Source organism: Lepidochelys olivacea, assembly GCF_965140295.1.
Source record: "Lepidochelys olivacea isolate rLepOli2 genome assembly, chromosome: 4".
NCBI lineage: Eukaryota > Metazoa > Chordata > Testudines > Cheloniidae > Lepidochelys > Lepidochelys olivacea.
In genome coordinates this window covers 26,683,935-26,700,116 of record NC_140414.1, presented here as the reverse complement: position 1 = coordinate 26,700,116, position 16,182 = coordinate 26,683,935, and the positions used below count along the sequence as shown (strand labels likewise).

The window sequence follows — 16,182 nt, the reverse complement described above, 5'->3', positions numbered from 1 at the left end:
TAGACATACCCAGGCTAGCTTTAATCTACCTAGCATGAGTACCCGCGGTAGTGAAGTCGTGGCTATCTGCCCAAGGGCTTGTCTACGCTTAACATGCTCCAGCAGCAGAGCCGTGCCGCTGAGCTGGGTTGCGGGAGCACTTCAGTGTAGACAGTACCTACCCCGATGAGAGGGGTTGTCCTATTGGCATAGGTAGTCCACCTCCCTGAGAGGCCATAGCCAGGTCAATTCATTGGAAAGTTTGTTCTCTGGGAAAACTGATGCACTACAGTACTGGGTTGAAAATTGTATACTTTAGAATGTTTTAAGGTGCTGGGGGCTCCAAATAGATGCCCGCAAAGGTGAAAAAATAATTAAAAATAAATTGATTGCAGATGTAGATAGTCACCTGTAGCCAATCAGACTGTAACTGCGTAAGTGAATTGATTGTGGGGACAAAATTAGAGGCCAGGTCGAGGCCCATTTAAAATCATACTTCTACACGTCTGTCTGAGGCATTTCCAGTTGAATTCTTACTAAGGAGCCTCCTGATTCGCCCCCTTCAGTTCAAGGGGCTTAAACCTTTGCAGATGATCTGTGACCATAAATTGGCCCCAGACAAGTGACAGTTCTGTGCTGTGTCTGATGGTGTCTTGTCATCCCTCTGGTTCCAGTTGGCAAAAGCTTGTTACCATGGTTTTGAATTGCTCCTTGGCAGTTGTGGCAGCGAGTGCAGTGCGGTTCGAACTGGAACAAGCCACTTGAACCAGCCCCACTGGGATAGACTTCAGTGACTTATAATATCCACCACACTCTGGAGGGGCCCGAAATAATCAGTTTTAAAATTTCTCTCCCTATGGCAAAGGAGAGTAGCAAACACTCCCGGACATCTGAGCAGGATCTGTTGTTGCCTTCCCCATTCTTCATTGCTTTTATCCTAGAACTTAGGGCTAGTATGCACAGCACCCTGTACCTGGATACAAAAACCCATGCACTGCTCTCTGAATTAGCCAGCAGGGTCAGGTGTGAGAACAGTACACAACAGAAGGCACTGGCAGTCATTCTTGCTTGGCCTAAGTTTTATAACTGGCAGTGAAGCTGTGTCATGGTATGTCTCTAGAAAAGCTTTAAAATCTAATTATCAATCAAAAATCATGTTATCTTTTACCTGTTCCCTGCTGCTTTTCTTCAGATGTTTTTAGGTCTCTGTTTTTATTTCATTTCTCCCTTGCTAGCCAGTGGGTGCTCAATCTGTCGTAATTCTCAGTCTATGGCTTCATATCACATTTCCATGGGAAAGGCCACGGACCTCATAAATACATGATTACAGGCCAAAGCCAGACCTGGTATACACTTGGCCATTTACACATCATTGACCTCAGTGGGTTCTGACCTGAGTACACAAACTCTGAATCTGCCTCTGTTGCTTCCTTTCTGAATGAAGCAGAAGGAGATCTAGGTTCGAAAGGGAGAAAGATCTTATAGAAACAACTGCAATACTAGCAAAGGGAACGCAGGACAACCGGCAAAAGAAGTTGCTATTTTTAGCCACAATTCAGCAGTGCGTGTTAGCACATCGTTTCCTTCAAGACTTCATTGGGACTGCTCAGGAGCTCATTAAAGCTAGAGGGGTGCGTCAGTACCTTGCTGAACCAGGCATGTGTCAGTCCCTAGTTGAAATATTTCTTCCCTATCCTATTATTTCTTTTATCTCATTTGCTGTCTCATTCCCTTGCTACCTATATTGTGGTATACAACTGGCATACAGCAACTTAGCTTGAAGCGAGAGGAGGACAGGGACCAATTGGTTAAAAGCCGGAACAAGGTCTGAACAAATAACTCAATCCCAGAACAGGTTCCTCATTTGGGAGTGCCAGGGAGCGGGGGGTGTACTTGGCTGTTCAGAGCCCTTCACATGGTGTAGCTGTAAACGCAGGGAGCTCTCACTTAGCCGGGCCCCCAAATGTAGCTTGAAGGAAGCGCTCTCGCTAAAGTATTTCAACTTTTTAATGTTATAGTTTCATCAAGATACAGTCTAATTCTTGAACTTCTCCATTGGACTGAAATATCACAAACCCTCCCTTTGTAACTCCTTGTCACAACACAAATCAGTCCTTTAGCTCTCTGGTTCTGACAGTTCCTTGCTGTGTTCTATCATCACCATATGCAAAAGTTATCAGCAACATGCCAAGCGCTGTAGAGCCTTTGGGAGGCATCCACCATAGGAGAGGTTTCATGTAAATTAATTGGGCAGCTTGTGGATTTGTCACAACTAAATCACTGAGGGGCTTAGGTGTGGAGGATACAGAGAGAGGACACTGGTACCATTGAGACATGGCGTCCAATGGTTGTCAAGTTTGGAAGTACTTGTAGCTTAATCAAGAATGCTGAAAATGAACAAAAAATAGCAGGATGCCAAGAATTCTGATTTTTTTCACCATGGTGATTCTGCCTCACTTTGTCTCACTAACAAAGCTGAATTTGTGGTGGTGGTTTCTACTAATAATGGGTTGGGGCTCTGTGTTACTACTGATATTACTGATTACTACTGATATTTTTAGTGCACTGTAAATCTTAGAGCAATTAAGGTGCTGTCTCTGTCTGTCGACCTCTTTCCATATCTGTAGCCCAGTGCTTGTGGTAAAAGAATATGATATGCGGGTTGTATCTGCAGAGAGAAGTAGTAACCTCTTGTTATGGGGGCACTGTGTCTCCTTCTGTAGGAGGAAGAGGAGGGTTCCGATGAGGATGGCAGCGTGAAACCAGATTTCACAGTCACCCTGAAACCAGATTTCAGCGTGCGGAGGTTCCTGGATCAACTAGAAGATGAGGCTGATGGCTTCATTTCTCCAGTGGATGATAAGATGCCTTCAAAGAGTAGCCAGGACATGGGGCTTTCTACCCTCCATGCTGCTTCTATGTATGTCAAGCCTCTTGAACTATACCGGGTGTGGGCCTGGATGCAGCAAACCACAGCATGTGCTTAAATCTCATTGAAGCCAGAGGGACCTTAGTACATGGTTAAAGTTAAACACATGCTTAGTTGTTTTGCTGATCAGTGATGGGACTGTTCACATTCTTAAACTTAAGAGTTGTGTCAATTTGTTAGGGAGTGTTTGTAGGATTGGCTACATATGTTTTTGTAGAATTACTATACCATTCCCATTTTAATTTTCTATGTAATTTTTATATCTATAATTTAACCCTACAGGCCAGAACTCTTAGAGCAGCTCCAAGAAGTCAGGGAAGAGAAAAAACGGATCAGAAAAAAATTGAGAGAATTTGAAGATAATTTTTTCCGACAAAATGGAAGGTATTTCATTTCTAATTCATCCATCTATCTCTATAACTACTGCCAGTAATACTTACTGAGAGCAAAAGGCTCTGAAAATAGAAAGTGCCCTATGTATGCTACCAAATTAATCCTCATTTTGTTATCCTCAATTTGTTGATAGGTAAGCTGGGATACAGAGCATCTGTTCCAAAGCCTGTTGAAGTCAGCAGGGATATGTCTATACTACCCGCCGGATCGGCTGGCAGCGATCCATCCAGCAGGGGTCGATTTATCACTTCTAGTCTAGATGCGATAAATCGACCCCCGAGCGCTCTCCGTTGACTCCCGAGCGCTCAGGGGTCAATTTATCGCATCAGTTATTCACATAGCTGAAGTTGCGTAACTTAGATCAATTCCCCCCGCCCCCCAGTGTAGACCAGGCCTGAGAGTCTTCCTGTTAATTCTGTGAGCCACAGCCCATTGAGTTTAAGAGTAAAATTTTCAAAAGCACCTAAATCCCATGAGGAGTTAGGCACCTAAGGGACTTAGGGCAAAATTTTCAGAAGTCCCAAACGCAGCAACGGACCCAAGATGAAAATCCAAGTGTTCCAAGCTCCCTCTAATGTGCTTGGAGCAGTAAATCATATAAACCATAAGTTAAAACCTAGAGCTAACTCATGAACTGACTCCTAGGAATGTAATTCTTTGGGACAGAAGAATAATCTTGTCTGAAGGGACACTATAGAAATGTATCTCTCTATCCCTCCCTCCCATTTGTTGGTCTGTGCAAACACTACTTTGGTACTTAATGGGTAATTCATTAAATAGCAGCACTTAAAACAGTGCAACAAGAGGTGTAATCATCTCTCAAAAAGAAATGTGAAACTTGATAGTTAAATGCATGTGATTTCTTGTAACATATTGTGTATATGAAGAGTCTGTTCCATATTTGAGTCTCCATAATGAGAAATAACATGCTACACCCTAGACTTTAGAGATTCTGGATACTGAAAATATGTACTCTAGGGGGAAAGATGGTCCTACAGTGAACGCAAAGGTAGGCCCACTTTGGGGAGGGGCTCAACTGATATCATAAACCCTACGAGCCGAATTTTCTCCTTGTACGAGCATGGTTCCCATTGACCTCAGTATAAACCAAGTGCATCTGAGTGGAGAATTTGGCCATAAGCCTGCAGCTCAAGCACTCACTCTGTGTACAGCATCAGAGCTCAGAAAAAGAATGCAGCTGGGAATTCAGTTCGGTTGCATTGGCTGCTGGTGTGTGTGTGTGTATGTATATATACACTTGTACATGGACATGTATCTATGTCGCATATGAGCTGATAATATCCATGTGCTAAATGCATCTATTTATGCTCCTTTGACTACCTCACCAGCCCTTTTGTCCCGTGGCTCATCACTCGCAGAGACTTTTTCTAACATTCTGAATCTCTCCTCAGCTTCAAAAAGGACCCAGGGTTAACTTGCAACAAAAAGTTTCCTTCTTTCTGTCGTCGCAGAAGTTTCTGCCCAAAATGTGTGGCCCAGGTCCCAGGATTGGCAGTATTCAGTCTTGCTCCATTGACAGACTTATGGTCTGATATCCCATGACCCTCCAGAACTGGAAATGGAAACTTTTATACCTTTGGAAAGGGGTACCCGCTCATAATAGCTTCTGTTATAACCAGTGAGAGAGTTTCAATGGAACAGGAAGCTGTCATAAGACATGATAAACTGAACACTGTTTGAAGTCTGGGGGGATAGTATAACTGGCTCTGATACAAGAATGTCAATATGTTCTGACTCTAGAACAGTATCAGGATCACTTTCAGCTTTGACACAGAAATATCCTGAGTTTCACACCCCATTATTAGGTTAGTTTATGCACCTTTTTTTCCTTTTGTAGCTAACTAAACATGACATTCATCATTTTTCTCTGCAGATGACAAGTAACGGAGTGGGGGATAGCTGGGGAAGTAATGTCCTGGCAGAAAATTCTCACATCTCCTCCTTGTTTCTGTTAGAAATGTCCAGAAAGAAGATCGCACTCCCATGGCTGAAGAATACAATGAATACAAGCAGATTAAGGCAAAGCTGAGGTTGCTGGAGGTGCTGATCAGTAAAAGAGATATTAGTTCCAAGATTATGTAATGAAGCTGATCGACTTCGCAGAGTGGCTAAGAAGAGACCGAGACAACCAGATGAATGCATGAATGGTGCAGCAGGAGCCCTACAATGAGGGGCTTAGCAGCTCCCCAAGAACTGAAAGGCCATTTTTAGAGGTGGGAGGTGGAGGAAGGGTGGCTTACATCGCTCTCTGCACTTGCTGTAGTCCATTGTGCCACCAGGCCAGTCACCTAGACTGGGGTTTCCAGCAAGAGAGCGGTGATGCTACGCTCAGAGACTGCGCGGAAAGGGTCCTTAGCTTTGATTCGCTTCCCAATTCTGTCATGTTTAGCATATCAGAGTCAGATTATGTTTTTCCAGAGAATCATAGTGAGAGGCTGACTGGTATGAATAGTGGTGAATCATCCAATAACCTCCTCTTTCCCAAACGAGTGCCCTTTCCAGTGGAACGTGACACACGGTTCCTGCTGTTGGGAAGTCCTGAGGCTGTTCTCTCTCAGCTACAGTGACAGTGAGCTCAGGCTCCCAAATTACCTGTAGGTTTGGTGTTTGGGAATTTGGCCTTTTCGGTTACCCCATTGAGTGCTGGAGAATTGCTATTAATCAACACCCTGCCTACTGCATTGGCCTTTAGTGTGACTTTTCCCAGTGTTTGATTTCTTACCCATGTGTTTTCTAACTGTCACTTCTGCTTAGGTAAATGGTAGCTGCCTCTGATCAGAAAAGCACTGTCAAAGGAGGTTCAGCAATACGCTTAGTTGCCGGGTCATCTTAGCTGGCATTTTGAATTGTGACACGAGGACTGTGATTGAGCATTTGGATCAGAGTGGAGGTTCTGACGGCAGTAGTCAGAATCCTATTGGATTTTAGTAGCTGAGATGTTATATTGAAATGAACGAGCTGCTCTGTCACTACAGCTCTCCCCGTTCAGGTGTCTGGTAAGCAGATTGAAGATCTGTCCACATCAACATAAACAGCCCACCAATCTTTCAGTGTCTGATATTGACATGAAAGGCTGAGCTGGACGGTCCATATACGTATAGCGCACACACCCGAAGGTTTGTTCTTTTGTGCACTAAATGGTAAGACCACATGGATTACAGCACTCAGTGTGAATTGCAGAGACGGGGATACAGAACACAGTGAACTCATGGTCTTTTCTTCCTGCTCATAATTGCAAATTTAAATACTTTGGAGGAGAGAGGATGCTTCAGGAAACGGGAAACTTTGAGCCAAATTCTGCCCTTGGAAGGGTGCGAGTCTGAGGTCAAAAGTTGGAACTTAACACACTCAAGTCAACATGAATAATTTTCAGAAAGGAAAACATTGTGAATGAATTATAGACAGGTGTTTTAGATGCTGATGTTAGACATTTGCTATTTTGAAGGGAAATGAGCTCAAAAAAAGTATAAGGCTCTTATTACTGTCGTGCTGAGCATTTGGCCTCCATTATTTCCTTGCATCACCCTCAAGAGCTTCAATGTGCAGCTTCACACAGCCCAGGGAGAGGCCCCTACTTGGAACTAGGGCAAGAATTCTGACTTCCCAGGGCAGGATTCATCCCTGCTGCATGTAGATGGAGCAAGCCTGCATACTCCCTCCTGCATACTGATCCCATCAGTGAGCCAATGTGGAGGAGCAGGGCAGTGGATATTGAGTGCAGGGATTGCAATTGTGCTTGGCCCTGGTGTAGGTCAGATGAGGAGGTGGGAAGCCTGCCTGCGTCCTACCCCATGCTTACGTACAAGGACAGTCTGGCTCCAAGATACGTGGCAGTTCATGTTCCCTCAGCGCATTTCCCCCACTTTGCTATGTTATGTTGATTCTCGCCACAGTAGATACAGAACATCTACAGCATGTTTCAATAGCTTCTGTATTTCAAAACATATTAAAAAGAAATGTCTCTCTCTTCCCCATCCATGAACCCTGGCGAGTTTATCTAGAACTGTCAGGCATCAGACAGGGCCTGTGAGAAGTAGTACATTAAAGATAAGCCAGCGCCAGTTGGTAAGAGGTAGTATAAATAAGTTGGGTCTTTTCTTTTGCTAGTCACCAAATTCATTGCACTTAGGGGGATTTTCCAGGTTGTTCTTCATCGATCACAGAATTATCCCCTCCACCTAGAAGAAATAGGAGAAGTAGGAAAGACTGAAGCCTATATTTTAAAAGGTCGCCTTTAGTTTTTGGGTGCCCAGCCTAGGGCCTGATTTTCAGAGGTGCTGAGCACCCACAGCTTCCATTGACCTCTGAGTTGTAGGCACTCAGCTCCTCTGAGAACCGGACCCCAGAGATGTCTATACCTGGGCGCACACATGCAGAGGTGACTTTTGAAAATGTGGGCCAGATTGGCTGATGACAGTCCTCTTTCTCTTCTGCATGCAAGATGTCTGAGAGTTCCAGGAAATAATAGTGGTGCCATTGTCCTCCAAACCAGCTTTATGCCAGTTGAAAGGGTGCAGAGGAGGGTTGGGTATTTTGGGCATAACTGTTTAATATGACAGTGGTGTTTAGTAGCAGAAATGGTAGGACAAAATGGCTGCTGGGTTTCTCAGAAGTCAATATTGCTGGTTGCCTTTTGTACGATTAGGTGCCAGTTAAGTGACGCGCTCAAACCCATGCTTAACTTAACCATGTGACAAGTCCTATTGAAATAAGCACATGCTTGAAGTCAAGCCTGTGGCTGGTGTTCTTGTGAGTAGAGATCGACTTAAGCACAAACTTGAATACTTTGCTGAATCAGGGCCGTATCTCCTTAATACCTAAATTACAGTGGCTGCGATTACCTAGCCATCAGTGTCTGTAGCCATCATGCAAAACTCCAGAAGTCACAAAGACTACATTTTGTTGTTAAAAGCCTGCTTGAACTGTGTACTGATAATTAACTGTTTTGTTGCCCCTGACCATTCATGACCAACCGCGTATAGCAAAATACTTTGTTTTTAAATTTATAAGACTGTAGGGTTTTCTGACTGCCTAGCTACTGCTGTTTACATGGCACCTTGCTATGATTTCAGATACTTTATATAAATTATAAGTATAATGATGCACTTTAGAGAGATTATATTTTTAAAGTTTGAAAGCTAATAACAAAACCTATATAGCCAAAATTGTACTCTAAAAATCCTTGTCTAGCTCTCTGTTGTTAAAAAGCTGTTCTTTATACAAAAACATAAAATGAATAGCACCAGTTGAGATGTATCTCATGCAAACTGATTGAGTTTAGTAGAATTTACTGCAGTTCACAAAATAGCCGTTCAGGTACTGATCAACCCCTGCCACCTCCAAAAAATTTCATGCAAAAATCAAATCATTGCTATCATTTTTTTTAATCTCAGTTTTCCTTTGTTATTTCACTTACTGTAGGCCCTTGAGTGTATAACCCAATTTATATTGCTGTTTACATGAGAACATGTTTGAATGCAAGTGAGAGTGCTTTTAATAGGAGTGAAGTGCAGTACAAGTATCTACTTCAAATAAAATGAGTAAGCTGTTGCAATAAGACAAAATATACTTCCATGGCAATAGAACTTGTAGTCTGTTCTCTCGTGGCATTATGGTCTGTTTGGTAACTGGCTTCGCATGGCCTCAAATGATACCGACACATGTCCTTTTGTTTTTTCAGGAGTGCGTGGTTGTGTATTACTAAATGTTAACATAATAAATGAGGTTTATTTAAAAATGATGATGATGATGATAAACAGGGTACAAATATAATGATAAAAGTGAAAGAGTTAAAGATGGCAAAAGCTTGTAATTTTCACAGGTAGCATTTGCTTTTATTCTGTTTACTTTGGCGTAAACCCTCAATTAATAGATGTTTATATTAAATATGGTGTAATTAAAGCATCTTATTTCTTGATCATGCTGTTAGGATTCAGTTTTTATTCCATATATGTGCAAAAATTCATAAGTGCCGTCAAGTCATGGTAAAAGCCCTTGTGCCTGAGAGGGAAAAGCATAGATTAGTGACATCTCAGCAAGACTTCCATTTAGGGAAATGTTTGCAAAATGGTGATTCGGACACACTGGAAACAGAACAGAAATAGAAGCGTGCTTGCTGTCCAGTAGTATAACGTGGATAAATCACTGAGAGTAAGATATCACAGTCGATGCCTGGTTCTGTACAGATCTCATGTCTAGGTTGTAATGGAAGTAGCTGGTTAGAAGTCAGAGGGAACTTTATTTGCAGCCTTGGTGTTTAGGTACGGTGTTTGTTAAATTTGCAGAGGCTTCTAGTGCAGTAGTTAACATGCAGTGTGTTTATAGCATGGATTTTGTCACACACGAATGCTTTGCAGGTGGTATGCAAAGTTGTACCGTTGACTTATTCACATTTTCCGTGCCCCAGGGAACTCGCAGTGAGGACCCACAGCAACATCTGGGTTTCTTATTGATGTGGGAGAGAAATTGCATCGGTGGCCAGTGATTGTGGGGGAGTGGAATTTGTGCACCCCTGTTCATTCTAGAGAGGAAAGTAGCTTTGAATTCTGGAATTGGTGCCATGTTGCAGTAGTTATCATTAGCTATGCCTCTGTGCTAGTTTGGGGAATCACTGCATGTGGTTAACAGCTGCTGCCTGTTTGCAGCTGCTGATGTTCTGAATAATGTCTCTCATTTTTGTGTGTATTTCAGAAAGTAAGTGCTTTGCTACACTGTGCACACTTAAAAAGTGCTGTCTAGTTGTTGAGAGATTACTGGCTCTAGTGATATTCTGTATCTTGGGAACATTGTTTGAACTGGCAATATCTGCAGAACAAGAAGGAACCTTTTCAGTGCATCGACAGTATGCCCACTTCCTGCCAAAATCCTTGCAGTGCAGTTAAATGCATAAGTTTGACTGCTTCCTCTTGCTTTTCCCCTCAGGGAGTCATTGGGTTATTGAAATGCCTGTGCTGTGTTGGGACCTGATCCTGCTGCCCCTAGAGTCCACAGCAACGGACCTGTTGATTTGCACAGGAACTGGCCCTTAGTGAAGGCCAGGTGCCAGCTGGAAAAGGGTTTGGACTCTGACCTCACAGATACGTGAGACCGGTCTGACTCTGAACCTCGCCTGCATGGTGACATACACATGAGTCTGACAGGCTGCTTCTGGGAGCCTTAATCCAACTCTCACCATTTCGGAAAGTGGTTTCTCTTCTGGTTTCCCTGTAAGTGTCTGCGTGGCCCCTACTAAGCAGGGGAAGGGATTGACACATGGGAAATGTGATGACATTCTAAATCCTTCCAGTTAACGTGGGCAGTGAGGAGAGCGGAGGAGACATTTCTGTGAGTGGATTTTATGCAAATACTCTGACAATCTGCAAGCCTTTTTATTGGTAGGCAAAGGGGGAGGTACTTAGTGCCATTTATTTTTTTTAAGTCCTGTTTGTGCATTTAGGGTGGGTTTCTGAAAGGAGCGTAAGGGAGGTAGGCACCCAGCTCCCTCCGGAAGTCATCTAACTTCCTTCAGCGCTATTGAAAATTCCACCCTGTATCCTCAACTGCACGATACGGAGTTCTAGGATCCAGGATTTTAAAGGGACATGACCAGGCTAAAAAAAAATATTGGTCCTTCAAAACCTAATATTGGGGTAATTTTTTTTTTTTTTAAAGCGCATGTCGGCCAGTTTCCATCTGAATGCAAACATGCCTATGGTCGTGTTCGCAAACAGCGTTGCAGCTGTGTGCTCGTGCATGCAAACCAGAAAGTGAGACTGCTTGCCGTGTTTGTTCACGTCCCTGCTGCGTGAAAGTAAACACGCCGCAGGACGGGCGAGAAGATTTGCTGCAGTTTCGCTCTGTCTCAAACCCTAATGCATTATGAATAATCAGCATAGTTAAAAATATTTTTTAAAAATCTATGGGGTGAAATCCTGACCCCACTGAGGTTAATGGGAGTTTTGCCATTGACTACAGCAGGACCGGGTTTTAGATAGAATGGAACGTGGTTTCATCAGAATGACCTCTGACCGCTTTTCTCTCCTACCCTATTTCTACATGCTTTTTATAAGCAGATACTAAAACAAAAAAAACAAAAAAAGGATGAGGAAGGCCGTATTCTTTTGAGGCAAATAGATTTCTGCCAATGGAAACCATCATTTGCAGTGTATAATGCCTCTTTATTTTTGGACGTGAGATTGGTGAGTCCTCTACAGGTTACCTTATTAGCTTTATCCATGAAGGAACCATATGCTGTGCTACCCTTACATTTCGATGTATTGTTGAAGTATCTTGTTGTCCTTGGCAAAAAGAATTGTAAAAGTTCTTGGCCTTGTACATCTAGAGGATCTGCACATCCAAGCTATTCATGATGGCATGCGGGGCAGCCAATTCTGTCCAACCTGTATATTATCTGTTCTGTATGACACAGGGTATTTAATGCTTGCTACAACCTGTATGTTCAAAGTATTCATTGTGCCTACTTGTGCCTCTCTGTGGACATCTGCATGCATTGGTGTAAACCATCTTCTATTATGTGTATATGTATATACATAGAGGGGTATATATTTACACAAATGACTGAGTGTGAATGTATACAATTTGATTTTGGAGTTCAGAAGCCAGTAACAGCCAGATGCATGGCTGGAGAAAAATCACTTTTGCAGACTTCATTCTCTGTATGAAAGCAACTCATAACCGGCTCGTGCAAATGACATATTTAACAAATAATGAAATTTTAGCCAGTGTGGGCCCAGTTCTATGTTTACATGATTTATGTAAGCAAAATTTAATTTGAATCTACAGTGTCTTTTTTAATGTAAACTGATTGACAAATGTTATGTGTACATTTTTGTACATGATTGTATTTTGTATGAAACAAAGGAAATAAAACTATTTTGACTGCAGGTCTCTAGCAGTCCTTGCCAACTGCATGCCACGGTGAACGTCTGCGCGAATTGATAATAAAAGGGACTGGTGCAACAATCAACAGGCTCGGTAACCCTAATTAGGGATTTGGCTGGCGAAGATTATGGGTGAAGAGAGGAAAAAGGAGCTGCACGCATCTCCAGGGATAGAATACGATATTGTTCTGAGGTGAGGGCCTTGCTAAGTTAAGTCCTGAACTCGGGGTGCTAACAAACTGCCCTGCTGGTCCTAGACATTTGGCACTGATCACCATGGGCGGAAATAAATGTTAGGTATATCCTGCCTTGGGAATTTTTGCTGATTTGATAAAATAAATCTTTGCCATTTAAAGGCAAAATGTTTGCCCTGCAAGAGTGTTTTTCTGAGCTTTAGGTTCTCTCACCTGCAGCAGGGATGATTTAGCAATATCTAAAGAGAAGTGTGCACCCCATGAGAGGTGGGCAAATCACCCCACCTGCCTTTGAATTTGGTGACAAAATGTTTACAAGGGCCCCCCTTCAGCCCATCCCCTGCCCCTCTGATATATTATCTCATAGGGTACACAGGGAGCTTCCTTATATAAGTCTGCTGTAGAGAGGGGGATGCCACTGTAAAGTGTGCAGGAAGATAAAAACCAAGAGGCAGGTCATGCAAAAGGCATCCATGTTTACAAGTCACACCCTCACTTCAAAGCTTTTGAGTTTTCTGCAAACAGAAGCAAACTTAAAGCCATTTTTAAAGGACTCTAGCACTCGCTCCCTAGTGGCAAAATGGTGTGGGTATGGCCGTTTCCCAGTTTAATTGCATTGCAAACTCCATCCCTGTGTGGCTCTCTGGGATAGGGACTGTTGCACTTGTTTAAAACATCTGTGATCCTCTAATTCTCCCACAGGTTCCTTTAATCTTGGAGCATTAAAGTGCTGACTTGCTGCCAAGTGCACATGACCACCTCCCTCCAGGCTGCCGCCCTCCTTCCCTTAGTGGAGGAGTTCTATGCTGTAAAGCTTTGTGAATTTCTTACTCTGGGGGCTGGAAAGCATCTGCTGCTCTGAACAGTGCACGATTGCTGCCAGGAGCATGGCTGGGAAGTAGAGGTCCCTCCTCCCCATCCAAGTTCTCTCCCCAACAGACCCAATCACGGCTAACTCCTTCTCTCAAAGCAAACTCAGGAGCCAGACTCTTCTAACCCAGCATCTTGTCTCTCTTTGAGGCTTTAGCTAAGGACTTCTTACTCAAGCAAAATTCCCATTGGTAGAGTAGAAGCCAATCCTGAGACAGGAAGAGCTATCTTGGGAGATACTCATGGGAGGTGCATGCTCTGGTTGGTACAGGCTGCCTAGCTGGAAGAATGAAGCAGCCACATAGAAGCCAGGTGTCATAATCTCTAAGCACTACCATGCTACACGATGCCCATCGTCAGAAGCAGAGCACCCAGAGCAGCTTCTCTCTCAGGAACGCAGGAACTGCCAGAGTGGATCCGACCAGTGGCCATCAAGCCCTGTTGCCCATCTCCAACAGTGCCTTGTACCAAATGCTTCAGTAGAAGACGATGCAGTAGGTAGCAATGGGCTAACCGGCTCCTTCCCCCATCCCACCGCCCAGACAATTTCCTCCTGGAAGCTAGATGTCAGGTTATGCTAATACTCCTATTTGTGCAAAGTATGGAGGCTTCAGTTACCGATAGAAATATCCAGTCCTTTTTTAATCTCTGCTAATGAGATTTAATCTCTTGGGTGACAATGAGTTCCCCAGGTTCATTGTGCAAGAGAGTAATTCTTAGCAGGGTTGAACTTGCCACCTCTTGCGTCGGTTCAACCCGACGTTGTTTGTGTAGCAGGAGACAGGGAGAACAGAAATGTCCAGTCTCCCTTCCCTTGAGCAGTAAGTTCTCTGTCCTCTAGCAAGCATGAACAATAGGTTCTTAGAAATAATCTCAGCATTGAACTCGGGTGCTGCCGGGGGAGGAGACTGAGAAAGTCCTTCTGAAAGCGTGGACATAGCATCAGCTTTTGTGCTAAAGCCTTTTCCTCCTCGCATTCCCCACTCACCTCTTCCCATAGCTACCATATTTTCCAAAGCCTGAGAACCAGACTGGAAGTTGATCACCATCCTACCTTTGAGGACCTGGGCCTGAGACACCAAGAGGAACACCCTGTGACCCAGGGTGCCTAGAGTAGCCCTCACTGAAAATGCCAGAGTGAAAATGCCAAGGGCAGGGCAGGCTCCAAAAAGAAGTGCAGATTCTCCAAAAACTAGGGGTTTGTGACCAACAAGTCAAACTGTGCTCCTGATCCCGCCACTAGTTATCAAGAAGCTGAAAAAAGGAATCGCACAGCCTGCTTTACATTTTTCTGAACCCCAAAGGGCCAGACACATTACCAGGTCAATATTAATTTGGATCTTACTCAAAATACCATGCTGCTAGCCAATCCTTTAGTATCTAAAAATAAAGGTTTATTAGAAAAGAATGAGAAGAGAGTTGTTAGATGGTAAAGCAATTAGATATATAACTAAGGCTTCAGAGTCCATATATCAGGTTTTTAGCAGTTGGTGAGTTTGCTGGCTTGGAGAGTCCCTCTGAAACGCATCCAAAGCTTGGAGGACTCATTCAGTCCTTTGTTCAGCTTCCAGATAAGTTACTCCAGCGTAAAGAAGCAAGATTGAAGACAAAATGGAGAAACAGCAGCAACCTTTTGCCGTGTGGTTTGTACTTTTTGTCCTAAACACAAACTTACCGAACATGGGCATGGAAAAGCAGAGTCCCCTGTCCACGGGCATGTCCCTAGGTGTCCTGCTGACTCATAGGTGTATCCCTGCCTTCTCTCAATGGGTTCATTGTACAGTTGATTGCCTTTGCTCGGCCATCAGGCAGGCTAGAAAGTGCTGATGCCAATCTGGCTGTGGGTGGCACATAGATACACAGCACAGGTTTGAGATACAGATATGCCACGCATATTTATTGTGCGCCATACAACGTTACTAATGTATAAACAAGATTATCATACTTGGCAAATCATAAGTTTTTCACTGAGACCTTATATGGCATATTTTGTAATAGTGGTATCAACAGCATTGTAAATGGTCACCCATAATCCACCCAGCATTGCACACCCCTCTTGCATTCAGCTGCCACTGCATCCACAACGACGGCTAGGGGCTTTTAGCTCCACAGCACCTGAGGATCATCCTTTAACAAGTTTTGGGTATTTAGGCATACACAATACCCCAGCCACACGAATCCAACCATAGAGAAATCAGAGCCAAACCACTTCAAAGAATAAAATGGGGGAAGCACTGGTCCCCTCCTGCACTCCCCTGCAGAGCAACAGCCTATGAAGAAATGAAACCTCTAACCTCCAGCAGCAAAAGACACAAGGAAAGGATTGCTCTGTGCACCTAATCAATGCTTTGAGCAGCTTTCCCTTTTCCAGGTTGTAATGACAGTAATAGCACCAAAAAACCATCTTGGTGAGCACAGGGTTGCCAACTGCCTAATAGCACAAACTCAAACACCCTTGCCCTGCCTGGCCCCACCCCCACTTACTTCAGCCCCACTCCCTCGGTCACTTGTTCTCCCTCATCCTCACTCACTTTCACCGGGTGGTGGTGCAGGATGGGGTGCAGGCTCTGGGCTGGGGGCAAGGGGTTCAGAGTGTGGGAGGGGGCTCCGGGCTGAGCTTGGGGCAGGGGGTTAGGGTGCAGGAGGAGGTTTGGGGGGAGGGAGCTTGGGTGCGGGAGGAGGCTCAGGGCTGGAGCAAGGAGTTGGGGTGTAGGAGGCAGTTTGGGGTGCAGGCTCTGGGACACAGTTTGGGTGTGGGAGGGGGTTTTGGGGTGCAGGCTCTGGCTGGGCAGCACTTACCTCAGATGGCTCCCAGAAGTGGCCGCATGTCCAGCAAAGGCTCTTAGGCTCACGGGCGGCTCTGCACACTGCCCCTGCCTGCAAGCACTGCCCCCACAGCTCCCATTGGCCACAGTTC

The 16,182-nt window shown here is 44.2% G+C and overlaps 1 protein-coding gene across 5 annotated transcripts in view; it reads left to right on the top strand.

Moving 5' to 3' along the window:
• FAM13A (family with sequence similarity 13 member A) overlaps window positions 1-12,463 on the top strand; it is a 187,625-nt gene extending 175,162 nt beyond the window's left edge. For 4 of the 5 annotated variants that reach the window (XM_084625339.1, XM_084625337.1, XM_084625340.1 and 1 more), the window contains exons 16-18: window positions 2,703-2,899; window positions 3,191-3,292; window positions 5,278-12,459. In XM_084625339.1, coding sequence (XP_084481465.1) covers window positions 2,703-2,899; window positions 3,191-3,292; window positions 5,278-5,404 — 426 coding nt within the window. In that variant the 3' untranslated portion in view covers window positions 5,405-12,459. Of the gene's footprint in view, window positions 1-2,702; window positions 2,900-3,190; window positions 3,293-5,277 lie in introns of all 5 variants that reach the window. The other variant, XM_084625336.1, reaches the window with a different exon arrangement.
• The last annotated feature ends 3,719 nt before the right edge of the window (window positions 12,464-16,182 follow it).